The sequence below is a fragment of the Herpailurus yagouaroundi genome, unplaced genomic scaffold (assembly GCF_014898765.1).
Source record: "Herpailurus yagouaroundi ecotype Mexico unplaced genomic scaffold, PumYag 28, whole genome shotgun sequence".
NCBI classification, from domain to species: Eukaryota; Metazoa; Chordata; class Mammalia; order Carnivora; family Felidae; genus Herpailurus; species Herpailurus yagouaroundi.
Genome location: NW_024412376.1, coordinates 111,097,237 through 111,124,316, shown reverse-complemented (window position 1 = coordinate 111,124,316; position 27,080 = coordinate 111,097,237). Strand labels below are relative to the sequence as shown.

Genomic DNA, 27,080 nt, shown 5'->3' with positions numbered 1-27,080 from the left:
TTAATTTCTTGTACTTTCGAGAGTGGTTTTCAGAGAATATTAACAGTAAAAAGGTTTAGTTTCCTAGAGAAGTATAACTTTCTCTACAGAGGGAAAGACGGACCAGAGAAAGAGAAAAGCAAGTGGGCAAAATGTTACACAACAGTGATTTTTAATTAAAAGTCAACATGGATTCTATGCCAGCATTTTGCAACCTGAACACAAGCTAATCTGCTAGGAAATGCAAGGACACATTCACAGAATCCAGCGTAAGATATAACGATAATACTGCAAATTGTCTTTATTAGAGAAAGAAATGTTTACTTATGGGAATTACAGGATCAGTAATCATTGATTCAAACATTCAGAATAAAGCAACAGCGGCCAATTACTAGCGAGACGGAAGCACTATGAAAGTGAAAACCGCCGACCTATAATAGGCGCTTGCCGTATAAATTCTGATCTGTTTGGCTTAAAATGCACTCATGCGCACCCAGAACACCGGAAAACCAGGGAGTTGAAGTCAAAGCAAATACAAGATTTCTACAGGGCGCACAAGAGAGGAAACAAAAGAGGTGGTAGAAGGAAGACACCCACCTCTAGTTTCTCACATAAAAAGCTCAGGAATCAAAACCGTGAATCAACGGTTAAAGTTCTAGTGTGTGAAAGGCAAATGGTACAGTTTAATACCCGGGGGGAGGGAGGTTCCTTTTTAAAATTAGCTTTGTCCTCTTCTCCCACCCAGATCTTTGTGCCTCCGTGCTACGGCTGAAGTTAGGCTGCAACACAAAACGCCGCTAGCTATCTCGCCAGGTCTTTCAAGCACTGGGGAGGGCAAACACACCTGACAGTTTAAGAGGGCCGTGCCGGGGGCGGGTAAGGACGCGCACTGGGCGCCGTCTCCTCCCCTAGGGTCGGGAGGGAGGTCAACGCCGGCGGAGGGAAGCGGAAGGTGGGAAGTGGGAAGAGGAGGACACCGCCCCCTAGGGGAGCCGCGCCGCAGGCTGGGGGCCGGGGCGGGAGGGGCGGGCGAGAGGAGGCGGCCGGTAGGGAGACCGCTCCGTCGGGCGGGGCCGTCGCACCAGCTGGCTCGGACCCCGGCGGGGCGGGCCGTAGACGGCGCGGCGGAGCCCAGACGCCGGCCCGCGGCCAAGGAGAAAGGTGGCGGCGGCGACGCGGACGGGACGAGGCGGCGGCTCGCCGCCGTGACCCTCTACTCCCCGGCCCAGGCCCGGGCGCGAGTACGAGGCGGCGGCGAAGGAAGGAGCGAGCATGGCTGAGACCGCGCCGCCGCCCAACGCCGGCGCGGAAAGTTGCAGCGAGGAACCGGCGAGGGGCGGGGAGCAGCTGCTGGAGGAGCCGAGCCGCGCTCCAGCCGGGGGCGCGGACCCAGAGGGCGAGGCGGGGCCGCCGCTGGCCTCTCCTGCCGGGCAGTCGGATCCCGGCTCACCAGTGGCCGCCCCCTTCTTCCTGCTCTACCCAGGCGATGGAGGCGCCGGCTTCGCAGCGCGTCCGCCGCCGCAGCAGCAACAGCGCTCCTGGAGGACCCCGCCGTCGCCGGGCTCCCCGCTGCCTTTCCTGCTACTGAGCTACCCAAGCGGCGGCGGCGGCGGCGGCAAGCACCGTGAGTGGCGGCGGGAAGGGGGGACTCGGCCGGGAAGGGTGCAGGGGGGCTGCCGCGGTCCGGGCGCCGGACTGTTTACCTCGGAGTCTCCCCAGGCCGCTGGCTCCCGCCCGGCTCGGCTTCCCCTCCCCTCCTGGGCCGGACGCTCGTCCTCGCCAGCCTCCCACGTGCTCGCCGGGTCCCAGCCCCCGGTCCCAGGCTGGGTACCTTTCCCGGAGGAGCCGAGGAGGGGGCGGCGCCCAGAGACCCGGCAGCCCCGTTGGCCCGCCTTCTGTGAGCTCCAGGCGCTGGGGCCGCGGAGTAGGTGTGGCTGCTGCGCCGCCGCCGCCCGGGCGGCCTCGGTTGTACCACTAAAATTTTTACGAGTGTTCACGCCACACTCGTAAATATCACAGATGCGTCCAAGGGATTGAGAAGAGAAATCAGGAACAGTACGCGAGTTGACATGAATGGAATGTGTGGTTTTGGAGGGGCCCCTCCCGAGATCGTATCATTTGGCAGGCAGAGGCCTCCACCTTTTAATACCACCGCCTCGGGAGCCCCCTGAATGCAGCGGACCTCACTTTCTGCTTTATCAGTCAACAGCTGTTCATTGCTACTTGCCAGGAGCGGGGTCCTAGAGTAGGCAGTGTGTGTAAAAAGACTTGGAGGAGTGTTAAATCTGGTTTAACATGACAGGGTCTTACAGTATGAAAATGTGGCTGAGGATACAAGGCATGCTGTAAATGCCAAGTACTTTGTTGTATGAGTTCTGAAAAGGGGGAGAAACTTGCCTAAGGTGATGAGGGAATCTCTTTCCCAGAAATAGAGCTAGAGACTTCTTTTCTCACCAGAGCAAGCCTTTTAACTGCTCTACACAACCAAGAAATCCTGACTTTGTCTTTTCTACCCCTAATCCATCCCTTATGACATTAAGAGTCAAATGTCTTCTGTGTGCATATGCTGTGATTATCATAGTTAATCCTCACATCTGTGAGACAAATAGGATGCCACGTTTTCAGATCAAGCTGAGGATCAGTATTACTGAATGATTTGACCCAAGTAACAGCTTTAGAGTAGGACTGAAGTTGACCCAGATTCCTTGCCTACCAAGCCCGTGCTCCTTAAACAAACACCAAACCTCTGAAACTGGGGGCATGGTTCTCTTAGGTTAGGAGCCATTGGGTTCAGCTGGAGGTAATAGTCCAGTGTCACCGTTTCTGTTACTTACCTAGAAAGAGGGCCAACACTGACCACTGACAAAAAGTCTTAGTAAAACCATAGGTTGTGTGTTGGAGTAGTATGTGCTAATCTCAAAATGGGAGTGCCTGATCAAGGTAGAAATTAGTCCTTTAATCAGTAGGGGAAGTAAAGATAATATTCACAACATTACTTTAAATTTTCTAAGGAATCTGCTTTCTACTTTGTTCTTTAAGCATGGCCTCTTTTTTCTCCTTAAAATTTTATTTCTGTGTAATCTGCTTATTAACCACATCACTATAGAATGAAGACACTCCTATCAATTCTTTATAATTCTGTAAAGGTTGTGGTACAACCATTAGTTATTTATTTATTTTAATGTTTATTTATTTTTGAGGGAGAGAGTGCGCAGGTGCGTCGTGGGAGGGGCAGAGAAAGAGAGGGAGACCCAGAATCCAAAGCAGGCTCCAGACTGTGAGCCGTCAGCACAGCGCCTAACGCGGGGCTTGAACTCACCAACTGCCAGATCATGACCTGAGCAGAAGTCGGAGTCTCAACCCACTGAGCCACCCAGGCACCCCACAAACTTTATGGACAGAGCAAATGTTCAACTGTGGAGGTGTCAGCTGTGGGGATTATCTGAATTTCAGTTAATTTACTTGATGCTTCCTCCTTTTAAGGATTAGCTTTTTTTTTTTAAGTATTAGAAAATTAGGGCCTAAGCATGATCAAGATCAGGAATGAAGACTTGAAGCTTCATAGGTGTGATCTCTTAGTCTCTACCTTACAATACAGATGTATTGAGCAGTTCTTATCCTGAGTTTTTATTTTTACCTTATTTTTTGTTCTTTTCTTTTTTTTTTTTTTTTTTTTTTTTGAGAGAGAGAGGGAGAGAATCTTAAGTAGGCTCCATGTCCAGCATGGAGCTGAACATAGTCTTAATCCTGTGACCACAAGATCATGACCTGAGCCTAAATCACATGTCGGAGGATTAACTGAGCCACCCAGGCACCCCACCTTGTTATTTTTATATGTACTTCAGAACACATGCATACTTGGAAAAAGGAATACTCAATAAATTAAAAGATTTTTTTGTGGGGCGCCTGGGTGGCGCAGTCGGTTAAGCGTCTGACTTCAGCCAGGTCACGATCTCGCGGTCCGTGAGTTCGAGCCCCGCGTCAGGCTCTGGGCTGATGGCTCAGAGCCTGGAGCCTGCTTCCGATTCTGTGACTCCCTCTCTCTCTGCCCCTCCCCCTTCATGCTCTGTCTCTCTCTGTCCCAAAAATAAATAAATAAACGTTGAAAAAAAAAATTTAAAAAAAAAAAAAAAAGATTTTTTTGTGGCTGCCCTGCAGAGTCAATGCAGTATTACTTTCTATCATGTACAGTATGCAAGCCTTGGTTTGCAAGCCTAATTCGTTCCAGAAACATGCTTGTAATCCAAAGCACTGTGTATCAAAGCGGATTTCCCTATAAGAAATAATGGAAACTCAGATGATTCATTCCACAACCCAAAAACATTCATATGAAAATGAATAAAATACTGTAATATAATACAAAATAACAAAGAAAATATACAATATAAAGAAGCATAAATTAACCTTCACATACCTTTGAAAACCTTCATGGCTTGTGTGAGGGAGACGAGAGAGGAGGGTCATTGTGTAGGATGACTTTAACTATCGTTAACGGATGTTAAGTACAGTATAAATAAACTCTTGTCATATACAGTATTTAATGTGTCTGGCAAGAAGGCAGCAGAGGAAGGGGTCTCTGCATGCAGCCTGACCTAGAATGAAGCAAAGCATTCCTAAACTTACTCTTGTTTGGAAAAGCAAGGGACTGTCCAGAGGTGCTTTGAAGTGGCAAAAAACACACTAGTGCCAGTTGTGGGCACCTTCCAACATGCAAAAATTTCTGCCAAATACTGCGGCCTGAGACCAACATGGGACCATACCCCACAATCCTGGAGAGAGAGAGAGAGAGAGAGAGAGAGAGAGAACCATTGGCTCAGTTGTGATCATGTGACATTCAGCATCACGTACTACTTGTATTGCAAGACATCGCTTGTTAATCAAGTTAAAATTTATTAGAACGGTTTGCTCGTCTTGCGGAACACTCATAGAACAAGTTACAGTCACAAGGTTTTACTGTACTTGGATATCAGAACTCTGCATCTCCTGGCTGTTCACTTGAGCAACCTGAGGAAACAGTTGTTGGTGTTTTTTTTTTTTTTAACATTTATTTATTTTTGAGACAGAGCATGAACAGGGGAGGGTCAGAGAGAGGGAGACACAGAATCTGAAACAGGTTCCAGGCTCTGAGCTGTCAGCACAGAGCCTGACGTGGGGCTCGAACTCACGGACTGCGAGATCATGACCTGAGCCGAAGTCGGCCGCTTAACCGACTGAGCCACCCAGGCACCCCCCGAGGAAACAGTTTTAAAAAGATTTCTCATTTCAGTTACCAGGACAGTACTTAGATTCAACCTCAGTACCCAATGAGTATTTGCCTCCTCATCACCCAGTTTTTAACTCTTGTTAATGTCTTTGCCCAAAGTACTGAATATAATAATTTTGAGATGTTGTGTATTAAGGCAATGCCATCTTTTTTATTGTAGATACCTTGATTGTATTCAGATATTTTAAAAATTAACCTTTACATTTGAGTTCAGCTTTGTTTATTTTTTTATTTTTTTTTTTTAACGTTTGTTTATTTTTGAGACAGAGAGACACAGAGCATGAACGGGGGAGGGTCACAGAGAGAGGGAGACACAGAATCCGAAACAGGCTCCAGGCTCTGAGCTGTCAGCACAGAGCCCGACGCGGGGCTCGAACCCACGGACTGTGAGATCATGACCTGAGCCGAAGTAGGACCCTTAACCGACCGAGCCACCCAGGCGCCCCGAGTTCAGCTTTGTTTAAATGACACTGATAAAGAATAACAAAAATGTGTGTAGGGAAGGTAGCTTAAACTTTTCAGTGTTCATAATGTGTACTATGTCAGTGTAAAATCATGCTAGATATAATATCCTTAATATATTCATCATGTTTAAATACAGCAGGAAGGATGGCTTCTGATTTGCTGTGTTGGATTATGTTCCTTTCTGAGTCTTTGAGTCTGCTAATTAGCTAGTCTGCTAATTTTTTATGCTTCTAGCTTTTAAATGTCATAAAAATTCCTAACCATGCTTTTAAAAAAAAAAAATGTTTATTTTGAGAGAGGGAGAGTGAGCAGGGGAGGAGCAGAGAGGGAGAGAGGGAGAGAATCCGAAGCAGGCTCCACACTGTTAGCACAGAGCCCGATGTAGGGCTTGATCTCCTGAACCATGAGATCATGACCTGAGCTGGAATCAAGAGTCAGACACTTAACCAACTGAGCCACCCGGGCGCCCCCCTACTATGCCTTTTAAAAAATATTTGATTTATAAAAACTACAAGTAACACATAACATAAATCTATTGTCATTGTTTAAATATTTACAGTACAAGAGTACATTGAATACAAAGTGAACTTTCCTTTTGGGTAGGAGACGTACCACCTTTTCTGAGGATACCACTTTTGAGTTTGGTGAGTTTTCTTCCAGAACTTTTGCATGCATTCACAGACATGTATGGGTTCATATTTCATGAGGCTTTTTCCCCTTTGGTGTATGACCTTCCACACCAATTTCTCATAAATGATATAAGGAGCTACTTGCATGCCATGGTACAATGCTTTTAATGCTTCCCTTTTCCATCCTAACTTTAAAAGGTTTCTCATGGATGAGTAAGAGATGGCTTCTTGGTGTTGGAGTGAAGAGGCACTCCTGATGTCTGCATAGTTATCAGCTTCTGACAGTGATTCGTTTCTTCTTCCAACTCCCAGAGCCACAGCTAACATTTATGTTTAGGGCAATGACATGCAAATAAACCCACATCTCTGACTTTGTCTTTTCCATTTCCAACAATGTACCAAAAAAAAAAAAAAAAAAAAAGTTGCACTCAACAAAGAAGCAACTTTCTTTCTGTACTTGTATGTGCTGTTGTGAGATGGTAGAAGGGCTAGGAGAGGAATAGAAGGAAGAAAAAAAGTGGGAAGGAATGGTAGCATTGCTGTGTCCACCCACTGTAAACTTGAGTATAGCTAATAGTGAATGCCTTGTTGAGCCCTGGAAAGTGCAGAGAATGAGGGTTTCTGGAAACATTCACAGATGTGCTTTCTCACAGATGCACTTTAAGAACCCATGTTGGGGAAGGAACTGTCTCATTTATGTATAAATGAAAAAATAGTTTTATGTTCGGTTTATACACATATATACAATATAAAGATGTGTATATTATATATGTATATGTGCATGTATATATATTATTTATGTGTGTATATGTATATATTCTGATCTTAATTTATCTTCCATGGACATTTCTATTATTGTGTCTCTTTTCTTTTTTCATTGTTTAATAGCACTCCAGAAAACATTATACCTGGTTAGCAGTTGAATACACATTAATTAGTTGACCTGATGTATTGCTTTTTTTTAATTTTGAAAAGACAAAAATACTCCATTCTATTTTGTAAATATAGCGGCATCTGCTCAAAACTGATAGGTATTTGGGGAAGGATTGAACAATGAGAAGCTAAAAGTATTTAAGGTTCATCTTTATACTAGTAGTTTTTAGAATAGCAGATGGAGTTGTGACTTTTTTAAAGACAGCTTTTTGGTATAATTGACGTAGAGTGGTTCCTCCATTTACAATGCTGTGATTCATAGGCTTTCAGCTCTTTTCCAACTGTGTTAAGCATACTTTACCTGTGTTAAGAATCACTTTCTGGTCTATTAAATGTTATTTTGTCAAATGACAGATATAAACACCCATAGAAAAGGAAAAAAACCCTTCAGAAATGTAGCATCTTCAGACTTAAAAAAATTTTTTTTAACATTTATTTATTTTTGAGAGAGAGGGACAGAATGCAAGTGGGTTAGGGACAGAGAGGGAGGGAGACACAGAATCCGAAGCAGGCTCTAGGCTCAGAGCTGTCAGCATAGAGCCCAATGAGGGGCTCAAACTCATGAGCTGTGAGATCATGGCCTGAACTAAAGTTGGACGCTCAAGCGACTGAGCCACCCAGGTGCCCCCATCTTCAGACAGTTTAATTGTAAGTTAGTGACTACCAGAGAACTAGAGTTTAGAACTAAAGAGTATCTAAATACAGGTGGGTCTTTTCCACCCACAGCTGCAGTGACCTGGTGAGGTATGGGGAGCTGGTTCATGCCCCCAATTCCCCCAATTCCTGCATCCTTTGGCTACAAGAACCTGTCTGCTGCTTCCTTTCCTGATACAGCTCTTATTATCACTGCTGCCTAACTTATCACAGTTTGTCTTCCCAACCAATTTCTCCCCTTCTGCTTCCTTTCATTTGTTTTACTTACACTTCTGGCCCGGCATTATCAAAAAGCTCACACTCTGATTGACAAAACAACAATTTCAGAATATTAGATGTAATCTTTGAGACTTTGTTTTGACTGCCCCCCTCTTGATAATCGTAGGTTAATTCTTTATACACAGAGTTTTTTTTCTTATTTCTGGTCTTAGCTTCATTTTGGATACTAGAGGATCCTAAAAGGCTCTCCATTAGATGAAAGAAGCTTTACTGTAGTTCTGTAATCCAAACAGCTACAAAGAAAGAATGTGAGTAGTAAGATAATAGTAGTAGTAGTTAGTGGCTACCATTTTATGGAATATTTTTATGTGCCCTGCAAAGAGCTAAAAAGTTCACATTTATCAGTACGTGCTGATTTTTATTAAAATTTGATAGAAGATAGAAGAGTGATACTTAAAAACTACTCTCTTAACAATGAAAACTGAATGGGGCGCCTGGGTGGCTCAGTTGGTTAAGTGTCTGACTTTGGCTCAGGTCATGATCTCGCGGTTTGTGGGTTAAAGCCCCACATTGGGCTTTGTGCTAACAGCTCAGAGCCCGGAGCCTGTTTCAGGTTCTGTGTCTCCCTCTCTCTGCCCCTCCCCTGCTCGTGCTCTGTCTCTCCTTCTCTCTCAAAAATAAATAAACATTAAAAAAAAAAATGAAAACTGAAAAAAAATGAGTCCATGTAGAACTCATATAAGTAGATGTATACAACTTATGTTTTTTGTCAGAGTATTTGGTTCAGTATCTATCTCTAAATGACTTATCTAACTTATTATAAAATACAAAAATTCTGATAGAGTAGCCTTAGATTTGCATTTGCAAATCTGGAGACACAGATTCTGTGGTTTTAGGATAGTTCTTAACTCAGATTTTGCACCTATCAATCACCTGGACATCTTGTTAGCACAGATTTCTGGCCCTATCCCCAGAGGTGTTTTGTTTGTTTATTTTTAGTGAGGCACAACTGACGTATAACACTACATTAATTTCAGGTATACAACATAATGATTCAATATTTGTTTATATTGCAGTTTTTTTAAGTGAAGGACACAATGAATTCATATTCCTGCATAGTGTGGTGTCACAGCTCATGTTCTTAATCACTGTATGCTCCCTCACCAAAGCATTAAATCAGTTTAGGTAGAAAGCAGTAAGTTTGGTGAGAGAGAGAGCAGAGCAAAAGTGGCAAAGAAAGCAACTTTGGAGCTAAAAGATTAGTATTAGCCTCAAAACATATTCACTTGACTTACTCTGTCTTGCATCTTTTTCCTTTTTGTTTAGCAGAAATCTGTGTTAAAGAGATGGAATCTTACAAAGAAGCTAAGAGAACATATTCTAGTATAGGTTATAGGTAGTAAAAAGTCTGGGAGAATAACATAGAATTAACTGGATGAAATAATGATATTTTCTTGTTGTCTAACATACTTGAAAATTCCTTAAATAATTAAGTGTTGCCTAAAAGACACGCTGCCTCTTTGCCATTGTACAAAAGGTAATGGGTCCCCATCATAAATTAAAGAGTCCCTATTTATGTATGTAAGTAAGTAAGTAAGCTCTACATCCAGTGTGGGGCTCAAACTCACAACCCCAAGATCAAGAATCACAGGCTCTACCGACTGAGCCAGCCAGGCGCCCTAAAGAACCCCATTTTAGGGGTGCCTGGGTGGCTCAGTCGATTGGGCATCTGACTTCAGCTCAGGTCCTGATCTCGTGGTTCAGGAGTTCCAGCCCTGAGTCAGGCTCTGTGCTGACAGGTCAGCACCTGGAGCCTGCTTTGGATTCTGTGTCTCCCTCTCTCTCTCTACCCCTCCCCTGCTCACACCCTGTCTCTCTCTCAAAAATAAACATTAAAACAAAAAAAATTTTTTAATGAGTTTTGCAGGCTATCTGAACTGTTGTTTTTCCACCCAAACCTTATTAACATGGAAACTTCTTCCTCTAGGGTAAAGTGGCTCAAGTGTGAGCTGTAACATTTATTTTGGGAAGTCAGTAGTGTAAGATAGCATGACTTAAAATTATGAGAAAGGAAATGTTTTTAGAGTTACAGAGCGGTGGTACTTGAGAGAGTATCAGTATGATCCCGCCCACCTACTGTAACTACTTCCGAATAATGGGAAGGTTCATGGTCTTCCTAAAGCCCACCAGGCAAGGGCTGCTGACCAAGGTGGGTATCCCTGATTGCAGGGACCCTGTTAGTGACTGACTGGTTCTATACTTGTTCCGTACCAAGTAGACATGACAGGCAGCATGTGTCAGAGGGAGTGGCATGGAAACTGAAAAGAAGTTTATAGGGGCAGAGGTGGGGAAATTTGAAACCTCATAAAACATAGGAAAAGAGCCTGTCAGACTGTGACAGCAAGAGGCATGTAGAAAGCAGAAATTGTTTGAGCATGTTGCCTTTTAGAATGCGGTTCCTCTAATTTTAGAATCTGTTTAGGGACTCTACAGGCATAAACATCTGCTTCCTCTGCCTTTTTTATGAACTTAAGAAATCTGGTCACCTGATATGAATGCCTGGTAAAGTTCTGACCCATGTCTTCCTTCCTCAAGGCCTGAGAGATGCCCCAGCATCCCCTTTGCTCACATCTCCTTTTGACTTTCCTCTACCTCAGTCCTATGAGCTTTCATCCTTACTGACTTACGCTTCATGTGATGGTAGCATTTTTCCCCCCAGAATCCTCAAGCACCTATAATGATGATAATGGCTAGGATTTACTGACTGCTTACTTTGTACAAAGTGCCATGCTAAGCATTTTACTTAACATTACTTCCGTGAAATCTGAAGTAGTTAATATTATTATCCCCATTCTGTCAGTGAAGAAACAGGCACAGAAACAAATACTATGCCAAAGTTATTCAGCTTCTAAAGGTGGATCTAGGATTCACTGTGGGCTTTCCGACTCTACATGCTCTCAGCCTCCTTTACTGCCTCCCATTACTGGAATCCCATCCTAAACTGAAGGCTCCTTTTCAGACAGCAGCAGTCTGTTAGTTCCTCATTCTGCTCAGTGAGGCCCTACTTCCTAAACGAATAAATAAATGTGAAATTCAATAGTTATGTATGTAAACAACACTGAATAGCCGTCTGTGCACCTGTAATTGCCTGTTTTTTGTCTACTACCTTGTTCTTATGTCCCTCGTGACTAACACATAGTAGGTGCCCATTGCATGTTAAATGAATGAATCTGTCAGGTACAAGTGACTAAAGCCTGCGTTAGAATGACTTATTTGTTGGGGCATGAATATAGCTTGGTTTTGAGGAACTTGGAAGTTTTCATGGTTAAGGTGAAACAGGAGGGTGAAAATATACCATTGCAAGAGTATAGAGTGCTTTGGAGTTACATATCTACACCAACAAGTATCTTTTGAGACTGATACTTGGTAGGTCCTGTTTTAAGCAGATGTATAATGGTGTATAAAGCAGGCAAAGTTCTCATGGAGCCCATGAGCTTTGTGAAGCTAGCTTTTTAGTTTCATTTTATAGTTGAGTAAATCAGGACAAGAGCAGGATAAATTTCCAAAGATCTACTAAGTTGCTGGTAGCTTTACATCTGTAAATCATTACCTACTGCCACTTAGCCTTGAAATCAGTTTTAGTTACTAAGATAGGAGTTAGCTCTAGCCTGATGCTGGTTAATTTTAGTAAGTGAAAAGATTATGCATGGTAATACTCCTGGTGGTTTTTGTTCCTAACAAAATAATTAACTCAGGTATAATCATTTTTTAGTACTTATTATCATTCTTGGTTAATATCTACAAAGTAATACTGAGCCTTTCAAATGTATAAATCTACAATTGTAGAAATCTCAGCATCAGAGGTAAACATAATAGATTTTTGTCTGAGAGAGGGAAAGAAGTAAGAGGGACGGAAGTGGGTGGAAGACTGGAGCATGTGAAAAAATCATGATCATTCGTCTGAATAATCTTATACTTTAGCAGAAACATCTAGACTTTCCACCAATGTCATCATGATGGCATTTCATCAGAGAAACCCTTTTGTGCTGACAGCACCTAGTAAAATGTGGGGGTGGGGGTGGGGGTGGGAGAATTGTTTTCTTAAATTGTAAAACTGTGATCCCAGAGGCTTTGGGAAGTAGAACTTGTGAGGTTTACAAACTGATTTAGTTGCACAAGTCAATAAGTTTTAAAAAGCACCAGTATGTGCCCAATAGGAACTAGGTAATAGGAGACAACTACCTATAAAAGAAATGTGAAATAGTTTCTTACCTTCAGACCTGTTGAGAATTGGTATACCTACAAGAAATCTATTTCTGGGGGCACCTTGGTGGATCATTCGGTTAAGTGTCTGACTCTTGATTTCGGCTCAGGTCATGATTTCACAGTGGTGACATCAAGCCCCAAGTGAGATTCCCTCTCTCCTTCTCCCTCTGCTGCTCCCCCACTTGCGCCTCTCTCTCTCTCTCTCTCTCTCTCTTTCTCTCTCAAAAAAAAAAAAAAAGAAATCTATTTCTGTAAAGTATTTAAATAATATTATTTAAAACAAAAAAAAAAATTAGAAATAACCCATACATGCTCACCAGCATGAAAATGGATCAGAAAATTTTTTACACATACAATGGAATATTACCTCATAATACAGCAGCCAAAAAGATAAATTATAGCACACTACAATGTGGATGAATCTTTAAAAATGCAATGTTGAGGGGCACCTGGGTGGCTCAGTAGGTTGAGTGTCCAACTTCGGCTCAGGTCATGATCTCACCTTTCATGAGTTCAAGCCCCATATCAGGCTTACTGCTGTCAGCGCAGAACCTGCTTCAGATCTTCTGTCTCCCTCTCTCTGCCCCTCCCCTGCTTGTGCTCTCTGAAAAAATAAATATTTAAAACATAAATAAAATGCAGTGTTGAGCGAAAGGCTTTCATACAGCATGAAACGCTTTCTATAAAGTTAAGATGAAGCTAAATATATTGTTTAGGCATCCATATATTCATAATAATACTTTTAAAGTAAGGTAATGATATACACAAAATTCAGAAGTAATTGCCTCAAAAGGGGAGGCAGGAATTCGGAAGAGAGAAGGAACACATAAATTTGTTGGTTCATTTCATCAGTTAGGCAATGATTTCATGGATATTGGTTGTATTTTTAAAGTATTAAAACTATATTTTGAAGTTTGCTATTTGAAGAAGTTCTGGAATAAGTCATTTGAGAAAATAATTTCCCCTTCATTAATCTTTTCACACTACTGACTGTATTAAGCGTTCTTAAATTTTTTTTTAATGTTTACTTATTTGTGAGAGAGAGAGAGAGGGAGGCACAGAATCCAAAGCAGGCTCCAGGCTCTGAGCTGTCAGCACAGAGCCCGATGCAGGGCTCAAAACCACAAACTGCGAGATCATGACCTGAGCCAAACTTGGACACTTAAAACCGACTGAGCCACCCAGGTGCCCCTCAGGTGTTCTTAATATGCCCAACTAAGTTAGTGGATGAGGCGGGAACTTGGTAAGATGCTTATTTCCTGCTCTTTCCTCAGAGTGGTAGTACAATAAGTAGTGTATCATCCTTTACTATGATCAGGAAGAATTTGGTTTACCCTTTGCCAGCACACAGCAGGAAAGATCTATGCTGGGATCCCAGTTTCTCAGAAAATGCCCACATATTAAAAACCTGAACTGAATGTATAAGAGAAAGTGGAATATGTGGTTTGTAAAGTATGAAAGCTAATACAATTTTTTTCTTCCTCAAATCTTAAATTTGTTCAAATTCATATTTGGGAAATTTTGTGGGGACATTGTGTTATTTTGTTTGTGCTTTTTGTTTTGTTTTTGTTTTTCCTAAGTAAAATTTAATCCTTGGATTGGAATGCTGACTTTTCAGGGCATGAAAGAAAGCATGGACTTTGGTTTGAGGGCATTAAGACAAACCTTGGAATCCCAGATCAGCCACTTGTTAATTGTGTGATCTTGGGCCAGTTACTTGGCTCAACTTTGGTTTCCTTGTATGTAAAGAGGACATACCATATCTCCTTGGCCAGATTCTTGTGAGGATTTGATACAGTATTTATAAGGCACCTAGGGGCACCTAGGTGGCTCAGTCGGTTAAGCCTCTGACTTCAGCTCAGGTCATGATCTCACAGTTCCTGAGTTTGAGCCCCATGTCAGGCTCTGTGCTGACAGCTCAGATTCTGACTCCCTCTCTCTCTAACCCTCCCCTGCTCGTGCTCTCTCATTCTCTCTCTCTCAAAAATAAATAAACATTAAAAGAAGTCTAAAGCACCTAACAGAAAATAGAGATTCAATAAATGATAGCTAGCTTAAGTAATTTTTCCCTATTGTATAACAGGGACATTGGGCACGACAAATCAGACTTTGTCTTATAAAAATAGCTGAGTATTCTTTAAAAGTGACTTCTGGGGGCGCCTGGGTGGCGCAGTCGGTTAAGCGTCCGACTTCAGCCAGGTCACGATCTCGCGGTCCGTGAGTTCGAGCCCCGCGTCGGGCTCTGGGCTGATGGCTCAGAGCCTGGAGCCTGTTTCCGATTCTGTGTCTCCCTCTCTCTCTGCCCCTCGCCCGTTCATGCTCTGTCTCTCTCTGTCCCAAAAATAAATAAACGTTGAAAAAAAAAAAAGTGACTTCTGACTTTGACAGTGAATCTCATTTGCTTTGAATTAATTATAAGATGGAAAATTCAGGCTGTGTAAGCAACTAGAACATAGTATTATTCAGATCATCACCTTGGATTTGAATTTCACTTAGGCCTGTTAGTTCTGCTTCTAGGGCCACACACTATACCTCATCCCTCCTCACAACCATCTTACAAAGATGTGCCTTTATTCACAGGTAGGATCAAATGAGAAAAAAGTTCAAGGTTTGTCTCACTGATGACTTCATGTTACCTAAGCTAATAGGTTTACCTAGTAAAGACCCAAATGTAAAAACAGTACTAAACAACGTTTAGAATTATTTGTTAGTCTTCTACAAACAGTGCTTGTTCTCATAGGAAATTCATTGCCTGTGAACAGTGAGTAAGTGTCCACACTGAAGACTCAAAGGTGTTTACCTGCAAGCAGGTATGACTGAGATAGTGGAAAGACAGGTTTTCCTGCTCACCCACAGTTCTTATTTCTGAAATGACTCCTAATGCCTCCTTAAACTGAGAGATAACCAGTGCAGGAAGGTTTTTCTCTCCTTGGCAGAAGTGTTAGTTGCTTTGGGCTTCCCTCCTGATATCTTCTACCTGGAGAGAAGGACCTTTGGAAGGAATGTTGACCAGGTCTTCTCTGTTTATTGACCTAGATTTTCTTGTATGCTAGTGTCTTGTAATCAATCCAAATCTGTTTAAGGTTATTAAATGCATATTGGTTGCTAAAAAGATTGTCATGGTTTGTGATAGGCTCAATTCAGATATTCATGGAACCAGGAAATCTCAAAGCATCCAGATTTTTCTTTGTTTTCACTATTCTGTATTTCAAGAATGTGTCAGTGACCTACAGTCTTGGTGTTGTACGTACAGAAGCCAGGGCTCTTTGGCATTGTGATTCCAGGAACTATTCAGTGTAAGTTTAAAGATTTTAATGACTGCTTACTAGGTTATAAAGTATTGCATGGTGAAACTATAAACTGTCCCCTTTAAGCTTTAATGTATAAGATGGAAGTATGTATGTCTAGAAAGGAATCGACCTATAATTAAATGTGAATGTGTTAAATGAAGACTTGTGTTCAGTATTTGGGTACATAAATTCTGCTTCTTTGAAAGGGTGATTTTGTCTTACTGCATGCCCAGTGCCTGGATCGCTGCCTGACATGTGGAATACTCTGACTGAATATTTACTGAATGAGAAAATTAGTCAATGAATAGCTTTGGGTCCAGATGTAGGATAATGTTGAAAGATTTTAAATAGAAATGAATAAACCTGGGGTATTTTGTTTTCCTTAGTAATTTGCTGATTTTCTTCCTAATTGTAAATAATCATATATGTATATGCATTTTTACGTTGTACCAGTTTGCTTTCCCTCTAACAGTATGAGAAATGCCTGTTTACCTACAGAACCTGATTCTTAGCATTTTTTCTTTGGGCTCAATCTCAAGTTAGGATGCAACATTTGTGAAATTTTAATATTATATTTGTATGTAATATACATATAAAATGTCATTATAATATTCAAGGAGAATTTTTTTCTTTTAGTTTTCAAAAATCAAGGTATCCTTCTGAATGAAATTCCTAAAATAGAATAAATCGTCTTGGCATATATTTCTTGAAGTTGTAGCTTCCACCTTAAAACCAGATCCTTAAATAGAAAAAATACTTGTTTTCAATTGTCCAAAACATTTTCAAAGAAAATCGTTATCATCCCTTATCTCATTATTTATTGCAGCTCAGAAAGGAAGCACGTAACTTTTTGCTATCAAGGTATAAATGCCTCATTGGATAATACAGACATGTATGTGGGTAGGTGAGTTGGTTGGTTGGTGAGTTGATAACGTATGATAATATGCCCTTAGGATGTTCCAGGATAGGAGGCTTTTTAAAAATATAACATAGTTTTATCTTTTACTTAGAAACATAATACATACTTTATGCAGAAAGTTGGTAGGGGCGCCTGGGTGGCCCAGTTGGTTAAGCGTCCGACTTCAGCTCAGGTCATGATCTCAAGGTTCATGAGCCCCATGACAGGCTCCGTGCTGACAGCTCAGAGCCTGGAGCCTGCTTCAGATTCTGTGTCTCCTTCTCTCTGTCCCTCCCCCACTCACCCTCTGTCTCTATCAAAAATAAATATTAAAAACAATTAAAAAAGAAATTTGGTAAATACAACAACTTCAAAAGCGGGGGTGGGGAAGGGGATTGCCATTAGTTGGAAAGGATTTTACTTTTTTAGCATCAAGGTTTTTTTCTTGCACTTCTATCCAGTCTAAAAAGTCAGGTTTTGTACCTTGGAGAAGGAGATTGTAAATGCCTGAGAGTATGATATTTAACTTGAAAATCTGCTTTGGCTTTTCTTAAAACACCACCTTTAGTAAAGAACTTTGATAGCTAGGTATATGAGGGTAAAAGATGGAAGTGAATTATGTGCTTACTAAATTAATCTAACTGCCTCTTTCATCATCTTTGCAATGAAGTATTACCCAGTGTTAATTGTCCTCCTGTTATCTAGCCCTTTTATCCCAAAGTGAGGGAATTGATGAGGATAGGTGCATTGTGTTATGTCTGATCACAGTTTGACTAGCACAGTCTGGAAGTGGGTTGTACAGGATGAGAGCAGCAGCTTAATTGCTCTCCCTGCATCAGCAGCATCTATAAAGCATCCTGGGAATTGCTCGCCCTACGTTCAGAGCAGCTGGTCACATGAGCCTGGATTTTCAGTTCAGTTCATTAGTCAGCCATTTTGGTCAACACCCTGCTTACTGCGCACAACCAATCCTATTAGAACTCAGCATCCCGGCTCATCTGAGCAGATCCTGGAAGTGATTTCTGCAGTTCAGGATATTTTTTAAGCTAAATTGAAAATATTGGTTTATTTTTTGGGATTTTTTGGGGGTATTTTTTTTTCCTGCACAAAGGAGGATTTTTCACTTATTCATTCAGAGACCAGTTTTTTAAAGCCAGCTAAGGTGGCATCGGCTGTGCAACGTTTAAAGCCTATAGCCCAGCTGAAAAAGGAGGGGGCAGGGAAGAGAAGATAAAAGAACAGAAGCTAGAGAAAACAGGCATCATTTTATTTTGCTATGTGGTAGGAACTGTCTATGAGAAAAGATAGTAGAGGATTGCTTGTCTTGAACAGTTGGTTCTTAAACCGTAAGGTATTTTTCCTTGTGTTTTGTTTTAATCTCCCCCACCCCTTTTCCTGAGAGCTTTGTTTCAGAGCTTTGGATTTGGGGTTTTGGGGTAAGGAGGTTTTATTTATTTTTGTTGGGGTGAGTGTGTGTGTGTTTGTGTGTGTGTGTGTTGTGGTCCCAGCTGAGTCATCATGTCTGCTCTGACGCCTCCAACTGATATGCCAACCCCCACCACTGACAAGATCACACAGGCTGCCATGGAGACCATCTACCTTTGCAAATTCCGAGTGTCTATGGATGGAGAATGGCTCTGCCTGCGAGAGCTGGATGACATCTCACTTACACCTGACCCAGAGCCTACCCATGAAGGTATGGTCAGAACCCGTCCACTAGTGTCTCACCAGCGTCCTCATTGTTACAGTAAGCTGGGAGGGTCAGGGAGAGGTAGGAAGAACCCGTACTCTGTACTCTAACCTGTTAACAACCATGACAACGTTTTTTCCTTACCTACTACCCAGTTTACCTTCTCTACTTTACTGGGAAAAAATATTATTTCCCTGCCCCCTGAGGTATCCTTTCAAAAGATGCTGGTGCCTATTTAGAGCTCTTTGTCTTTAAGCCCCTAAAGAGAACATGTGAGGTCACTTATCACATTTGGCCCTAATTGATAATGAAAAAGCTATTAATATTGATTATATACTAAAATATTACAGAAATTACAATAATTCTTAATAGATTAAGTTAAGGCAGCATGACTTTAGGATTGTACTTGACATAGTTGAAACACTTGAGGTGTTTTACCATGGGATGTCAGGGTATAACCTGTGAAATAGGCTATGATATCTAGAAAATAGTTGATCAAACATTATCTTTTTTTTTAATAATATGGACCGTAGATAAGCAGTTTTCCATTCAGTGCTTATTTAATGAATATGGATGCTTTAAAAAGCATAATGCCTCAAAAAGGTTAAACATGATTAATAAGGTAATCTCTACCCATAGAATCTATTGGCCATTGCTTTTTATAAGTTATTTGTGGTAACTGTGATGACCCATTTGAAATTTCCACTGTCAGTACCTTTGAGACCTTTGAGGTTGCTTGACTTGTGACTTTCTCCCAGAACCTTTTCTAAATTACCACAGGTTTTTAGCTTGTACCCTTAATTCTCTTAAGTCAATGTCATAAGGAAGAGAGTTAATTTAAGTCATAGCTACAAATATTTTGTTTTTTACGTAATGACCTTTTAACTAGTGTTTATTCTCCAGCTTTGAAATAATGCAGAAATGCTCACAAATGAGAAATTCTTTATCAACATCTGCCTGGTATTTAGGCATATCTGCTGAATGGAGGGCATAAGGTGAATTGCACATAGCAGATTGGGTTAGGAAAAGTGATTCCTTGCCCTTGACCTTGTGTTTCAATCTTAGCGTGACTCAGATCTCACCCTTTATGTCTGAAAAGGATTTTATTTCCCCCGTTAGGCTTAGCCTTGAGAAAGTTTTAGAGAGAATGAATACCACAGAACACAAAGCAGTCATTTTGGGTGTGTCTTTAAGGGCAATATTTAAGTAGTTTTTAAGACCCGCTGCGTCTTTGAACAATTGGTTTGTCAGTTGGACAGCTTCCTTGGCTCTAAGTCTCAGAAATGTGCACAGGGGTTGGCAGACATCAGCTGGAAATCCATAGAATGCCAGTACTGTTTAAAACAACCCCCAAAGGTTTAGGAATCTTTAGGGAAGAAAAATACGTTTTTAGAAGGCTACCAAGAAATCTTTTAGTGAATGCCTCAATTTACATATTTTGTTTTTAAAAATACTCTCATCCATCTTGAAAGTAATATAATATGAAATATTCCTTTAATTATAAAATCCAGTATATTAGTGTTTCATAAATAATTTTTAACATTTTTAGTACTTTGAATTTATATTTGTTTTTTGAACAGGATTCCTATGAGTGAGCAAAAATGAGCTCATGGTTCATGTAAGCATTTATAGTGGTTCTGTATGAATCCTTCATGGAGAAATCTGTGATGGAAATCTGTACGAGGGCTGCAGCCTAAGCTCTAAGTGGCACATTCTTTGATTAAGGAAAAGAGACAAATAGGAACTTCCCAATACCTTAAAATCAGCTATAGAGGATGTGAAGGAAAATAGGGAAATACTGTCCTTGAATTTTGGAATTTTGCCTTAAAGTGGGCAAGAGAAACAATAATTTCAAGTGATTAGAAATGGATATAATAAAAGAAAGTCCAGACATCTGTGGGTTTGGGGACCTGGGAAACAAGGTGGTGCTTTTCAGAGCTTTTATTTCCTTGCTCCACTGGCTAACTCAGGATGTCTGAACAGTCATTTGGACTCAAGAAGTGTCTGCTTTAATATTAATACCAGTGATAAGTATTAGGTATAATTTAGCTATCAGCATGTAAGCAGTTATCGCCAGGCCAGTGATACTGTGAATCTCTCACCTTGTTGACAAAATGGAGCACCTGGTACCTGGAAACACAGGAGGATTCACATTATACTTCCCAGCTGATTCTTGGAGGGAAAGCCTTCCAACCACACAAATCCTGCAATGAGGCACCCTGACTCCCACAAAAGAAAATGGACAAAAAGCATCATATACCCTCTTAAGACAAGAATAAAGATTGGGCATGGCCTCAGTTAGAAGATTTGTAGTTTCCAACTTTTGTTTTCTGAAAACAGCTCATGCCTCTCACTGTGCAGCCCACAGTGCAGGCCTGGACCTAGAGTTTCTGCCTAGCTTAGCCCTAAAATACATGGGAATAGAAACATTCATGTCATCATGTCAGTGCTTGTTGGTAGTTAAGGAAGTGATCTCTCTCTCAGTACCCTTTTTTTAAAACCAGGAGGATGTCTATAAATCTGTGTGAGTAGATTTCCCCTAAGACAAGAGCGCAAGACCGATTCCACAGAAGAGGAGAGGGTTCAGGAAAGGCTTCATTTAATGAGTGAGACTGGCCTGGACATTGTACATAATTAGGTGATCATCAGGCAGATACAGGGTGAAGAGGGGGGACATTTCCAGCAGTACATGGAGAGCTGGTCGAGCTGGAGAATAGCAAGTAGTTATGGGTGGTAATTATCTGATTGTAGGTGAGAAAAATTGAGATAATTAATGTAAACCCTATAAATGTTACTTATGTGTGTAATAGTTATTCATGGAGCCTTAGGTTGAACTGCAGCATGTTTTTGAATACATTACCATTTTAATGTATATTTTTGTTTTTATGTCTAATTTTTTGGAGCACTCTGAACTTGTTGTTTACTAGACAGACTAAAGTAGACCATTAGTAGCTTAAATTCATGTTTTAGCATTATCCTTTCTTGGAGCTCTATAAAACAAAGTAATTGATTAAAAATACAACTTAGTTATCAAGCAATACTTGTTTTCCTATTAACCTTTTAAAGAATGGGAATCTGATGTTGAGAGATGATGTCCACAGATGATCAATTTAATACAGTAAAATGTGCCATCTGGTTACAAAGACAGGTATAAGCTTTGAAATTACTTTTTTCACTTAGGAAACTTCCTTTTCAGATACAGATAATAAGAGACAGACTATGGAGGCAGTGACATATTGGACAGACACGATAGTTTTCGGGTATCGTAGAGAACTATATGCGATGGCAGACCTAATACATGCTATTACTGCATAACTCTGCAGTTGCCCTGGTGGTGTCATTTTGCTTCAGTGTTCATTAGAATAGCTGGCATTTTACTGTAATGTATAAAGAGGTAGTTTATATGAAACATCTGTCCTTGACATACAAGGACGTGTTCTGGTCTGCCTGTTGGTCAGAAATATTTATTAGGCATTCCTTGATGCAAAGTCCAGTTCTAGGGACTAAGAAATAAATAGACACCCCTTCACATTTCCTGAAGGACAGTCTGGGTGTAGATTATGGGTGCAGATTTGTGATCAGGTTTTTCCATTTGATAGGAACTACTCTACTGATCAGATACAATAGGGAATATTCTACTGATAAGATATAATAAGCAAGGAAAAATCCCCTAAAGATGTAATGGAAAAATGTTTATTATTCAGTGACTGTGGGAAGTGTCTCATGCTGAGATCACTCCATTGACATTTACTAATGTACTTTTACTCATCAATATCACTGCACCCTAGTATAACCCCATCCTGCTTGGGGTGAAATGTGTATGTTTTAATGAAAAAGGTGCCTGTCCCAATGGGCGTTTTGGCAGGGGAAACCAAAGGGCTATTTACCAAGAAACTTCAGAGCATGAATTCACTATAATGCAGAGCTTCTAAACCTGGGACCCGTGATCCTAATTATCATTCAAAAAATTTTATATCTGGACATTTTTTTCCTGTAGAAAAATCCTTAGTGTCCATTAGAACCCTCAAAGGAAAAACGAATAATGCTTTAAAAACTCAGCTTTTATCATACAGACCTTGGCCCTTCATTCAACATGCATTTAAGTATCCTACTTATGATTTATGCCCCACACTTATAATTTATGTCCTAGTACAGTGAAGTGAACAAGTATGGTCCTTTGGATTTTCTGGGCTTATTTGATAGGTTGGGAGGTGTAGGGTGGGGTACTTCAAGCAAGTAAAATGACAGTCATTGCAGTACAGTAGTACAGAGTGAAAAATCTTATTCCAGAGAAGATTTCCAGTTGAAGTAATGTTTGAGCTAAGACCTAAAATATGTGCAGGAGTTATCTGGATATAAACTGGAGGCAAGGGAGTCTTAAGGGGTGGGGATGGGGAGGAAGAACTACACAGACTCAAATGCCAGAACTGAAAGGTGGTTAGTATTTATTTTCAGCCCCTTTCCAAATTTCCTCTCCAGTAAGTTTTCACATGCTTTACTGGGAACAAAATGTTAGGAGTAGTGATGAAAGTAGTAGGGTTTTTTTTTTTTCCTTCTGGTTGTGCATAATGTTAATTTTTTAACATTAAAATTAAGTGTTTTAACAGTAAGTTCATTATGTATGTGCATTTACTCCTATACTTTAATAAAATAAGCATATATTATATGTGAATTTTAATAGCTCTCCTGAATAAGACTTAATAGTCATTTCTCCCAATTAATAGAAGAACAAAACTATTAATCTTAAAAAAAAAAATTGTTAAGCTTTATTTATTTTTGAGAGAGAGACAGAACATGAGCAGGGGAGGAACAGAGAGCGAGGGAGACACAGAATTCAAAGCAGGCTCCAGGCTCTGAGCTGTCAGCACAGAGCCCAATGTGGGGCTTGAACCCACGAACTACGAGATCATGACCTGAGCCAAAGTCGGACACTGACGGAGCCACCCAGGCATCCCAAAACTATTACTCTTAATGTTGAATCCCAGTAACCTGCAGATTTGTGATCAGACTTTCTATTTTCACTTATTTATATGTGAACATTCATTTATCTTTTTGATGATGAACATGTATTTACTAAGAAAATTATAAGCATGCAATACTCAAAGGTTCTTATGTGAAATGACTTTAACTGAAGTTGACAAAAAATCAAGGCTCCAGTTTTCATAAGTGAATATATGTGATTTGTATCAAAAGCACTTTACTAAACTATATATAAGTGATCTTTCTGAATTTTACACAACACCTGTAGACACACAAGGCATCTGGCTATTACAGTTTTCTGTTATGATTAAACAAGCAAATAGTGCTACATGTGTTAGGGCATAAAAGAAGGATATATGTGCTGTGTTCCACAACAAAGTCTTAATTCTGTCTTTTATTTTCACTTGTACAACTACCAGGAGCTAATTGTGTCACATCTAGATTCCTACACCTACTTTCAGCTTTTCTCCAAACTCATTTCTCTTCCTATACTGATTCATTCTTCATAAAATTGCCAAATGAGTCTTTATGAAAGCAAACTTTTCATTCTTGTACAAGAGCCCTGTTTCAGGCAGCCTTCTGTATTACATGTAGAGTACTCCTGAAAAAGTGGTAATGGTGTTGGAACAGGAGGAGACATTATCATTTATTGAACACTTATTTTGTGCCAAGAACTGTTCCAAGTAATATGTATATAGTATGTCATTTAATCATTGCAACAACCCTTTGAGCCTAGGTACGATTATTACGCCCATTTTACTAATTGACATTTGGGAATGTAGTAAGTGATAGAGCCAGGATTCAAACTCAGGCAGCCACAGTTCAGTCTGCTTGGGGCACTCCTATAGCAAAACTCAGTAAAATGTAAGTCTACCAATAGACCTGCATGTAACAAAGGGCATCTACTCTGGTGACCTATTTCTAGCAGTTTTGTACACAGTTGATCACGGCAGTGGCCAGTGTAAGTCCAGTGAACATCAAAATGAGGCCAAAAGCATGCTAGTTGGGGCATGCTTGGTGATTGCCATTAATTGAAGTGGAGATCTTAGCTTTTATCCACTTGTTTTCATTTTCTTCTTTCCACTCGTTTTTATGAAGTGCGTGAAAATCTTTACATAGTTGCAGAGATACTCCCAAACAGCGGCACACTGCTAAAACTGACCTGGCTGGCAGGTCAGCACCTTTATGTGCTAAATTTAAAATGTTTCTGAGGTAGATGTACAAAATGATGTGAAAAGCTGTTTGTGGTAAGAGAAATGTTCATGATTATGGATTGAAATAGTAACTACATTGAATCCTTAGTCTTTAGCCAAGTATTTCCATGCCCTTCTTTGGGTAATTTTACTTATCTAGTGTTTTTTCATACTCCTGTTCCATACTTAACCTATTTCAGCCAGGTTGTAGATTCTCACTTCGCCAGGACCCTGATTATTCTTGCTGTTACACTATCCCCTCTTGAGATTCTCCATGCTGACATCATATCAAGAAATGGAAAGGCCCCTTGACTCCCTTCATCCAGAAGGCCTTCTCTAGCATGTCCGTTACTCTTCATCTCCTGAATCATATGCCTTGAATCGTTGGGTAGTGTCTGTGCCACTTGATTGAATGCACTTGGAATCATTCTCCAGTGATTCATTTTAATCTATGTGATCCCTCATTTATGAAATTATATAGAAAGTTCTTTGGGCAAAACTTTGTTTTGCATCCTTCAGAAGGCCTCGTAGTACCAGGTACTGCTTACGGTAGCTATCCAACACACTTTGGGTGAATGCAGTAATGCCCCATAACTCCAGAAAATAATCAGTGGTGAAAGAAAAGATTATTGGAATACCTTCCCTCCATCACACACAATTTGTGCTTTTTTAGGTTTTTTAAATACTTTTTTTAAGTTTATTTGAGACTGAGCATGAGCGGGAGGAGGGCAGAAAAAGAGAGGGAAACAGACTAGGAAGCAGGCTCCAGGCTCTGAGCTGCCAGCACAGAGCCTGATATGGGGCTTTGAACTCACGAGCTGTGAGATCATGACCTGAAACCAAGTCAGACACTCAACCAACTGAGCCATCCGGGTGCCCCTTGAGTTTTTTTAATTTAATTCTTTTAGTCATTTATCTCCTATTCCAGATTGACTGTATCTTACTTAGAAAGTTGAAGTTTTGTACAATGTAATAGTTCCTTATTGTTGTTTTCTACTAAATCCAAGCATACTATTCAGTGCTGATGAAAGCAGGGGAAGCGGTGGGCACAGGCTCTGCTGGTAGGCGTGCACATGGGTGCAGCTTTGTTGGGGTTCACTTAACCCTGTGAATCAAGAGCCTCGACAAGTTAAATCCCAGTGATTATACCAAACATCTGTCTTAAAGAAATAATCAGAAATAACAGGCAAGTCCCCGTTTTAATGATTTATAGTAGCAGGACCTATAAAAGCAACCCGAGTCGCCCAATAGGAAAGTGGTTCAGTAAATTGCAAAACATCTATACAACAAGCCCTAAAAGATGATTGTGGAGGAATATTTAATGGCATAGGGAATTGTTTAGAATATAATTTTTAAAGTTTATTTTACTTATTTATTTTGAGAGAGAATGAGAGAGCGGGAGAGGAGCAGAGAGAGGGAGAGAATCCCAAGCAGGCTCCACGCTGTCAGCACAGAGCCCGATGTGGAGATTGAACTCACACTGGGAGACCAAAGCCTGAGCCGAAATCAAGAGTTGGACACTTAACCAACTGAGCCACCCAGGCGCCCCTAGAATATAATTTTTAAAAGCTGTTTCCCAAACTACATACACTGTGGTCACAATTTGTGTTAAATGCAGGGGTACATATCCACCACAAGTAAAACAAAATGTACCAAATATGTAAAAAGTAATTACTTCTGGACAGTGGAACGACAGGAGACTTTTATGACATTATTTAAACTTCATGTCTTCCAAATACTCTACAATAGGGTATATTAGTATAATCAGGAAAAAAAAATGCTCTTTTTTAAAGCAAAAGGCTATATCAGTATAGGTGTGCGATCATCCGCCTGACTTGTATTTAATAAGTACTTTCCTTAACAGTTTCACATCCATTGTCAGAATAATTTTTTTTATATTTCTAGTAGATATTTTGAGTTTTTCTGAGTCCTAGGCCTGTATTTGTGTACTGGCATGCTTTGTTTTCAGAGCTGTCTAAAAGCTGCCTGCAGTACACCAGGTGACCCACAAGGTCTAGACTTAGATGCATTCGGTACAGCATTTGATTTATTCCTTTCAGAAGTGTTCAGAAAATAAAGCCTGAATTGTTAGGATTTAAACGGAATCCTGTTACTGTTCTTGGCTTTCAATATGGCACACCTCCCTTTATAATCTGCCCTCGGTGAGATTACGGGAACATTTGTTGCCACCAGCCCTGATAGCCTCAGATTTATATTGTCAGGTTCTCCAAGTTGTGATTACGTGTGCAGAAGGCAGTCTTTGTGAACTTTTCGAAGTGTGGACGTGGTAGCTTGTAATACCATCTTGGAAACCTATTGGGCAAAGTTCTTTGGACAAAGTTCATCCCTTTCTTGTTGCTCTGCTGTGGAAGAGCTTGGCTAGTCACCCTTTCAAGGTAAGTTTTACCCAAGTTTTGTAAAATCCTTCCTGGGAGAGAAATATCAGCAGAGCTTTGTGCTGCCTCTGAGCTGACTGTAATGTGCCCTCCCTGAAGTCAGCACTCTCCTTCCCATTCTAGTTCCTTCCCAACTCCTTCAAATGCTTGCACTGGTGTCCACGTTAGTGCACTGTCGTAATCACAGTGCCTTACTGTCTTTGCTCTATTGGTGAGCCTTTCTGG

At 40.8% G+C, this 27,080-nt stretch overlaps 1 protein-coding gene across 8 annotated transcripts in view; it reads left to right on the top strand.

Moving 5' to 3' along the window:
- The first annotated feature begins 1,016 nt into the window (after positions 1–1,016).
- RUFY3 (RUN and FYVE domain containing 3) overlaps positions 1,017–27,080 on the top strand; it is an 81,324-nt gene continuing 55,260 nt past the window's right edge. For 3 of the 8 annotated variants that reach the window (XM_040481716.1, XM_040481710.1, XM_040481744.1), the window contains exon 1: positions 1,017–1,603. In XM_040481716.1, coding sequence (XP_040337650.1) covers positions 1,252–1,603 — 352 coding nt within the window. In that variant the 5' untranslated portion in view covers positions 1,017–1,251. Of the gene's footprint in view, positions 1,604–17,405; positions 18,293–27,080 lie in introns of those variants that run through there. The other 5 variants (XM_040481726.1, XM_040481752.1, XM_040481736.1 and 2 more) reach the window with 5 other exon arrangements.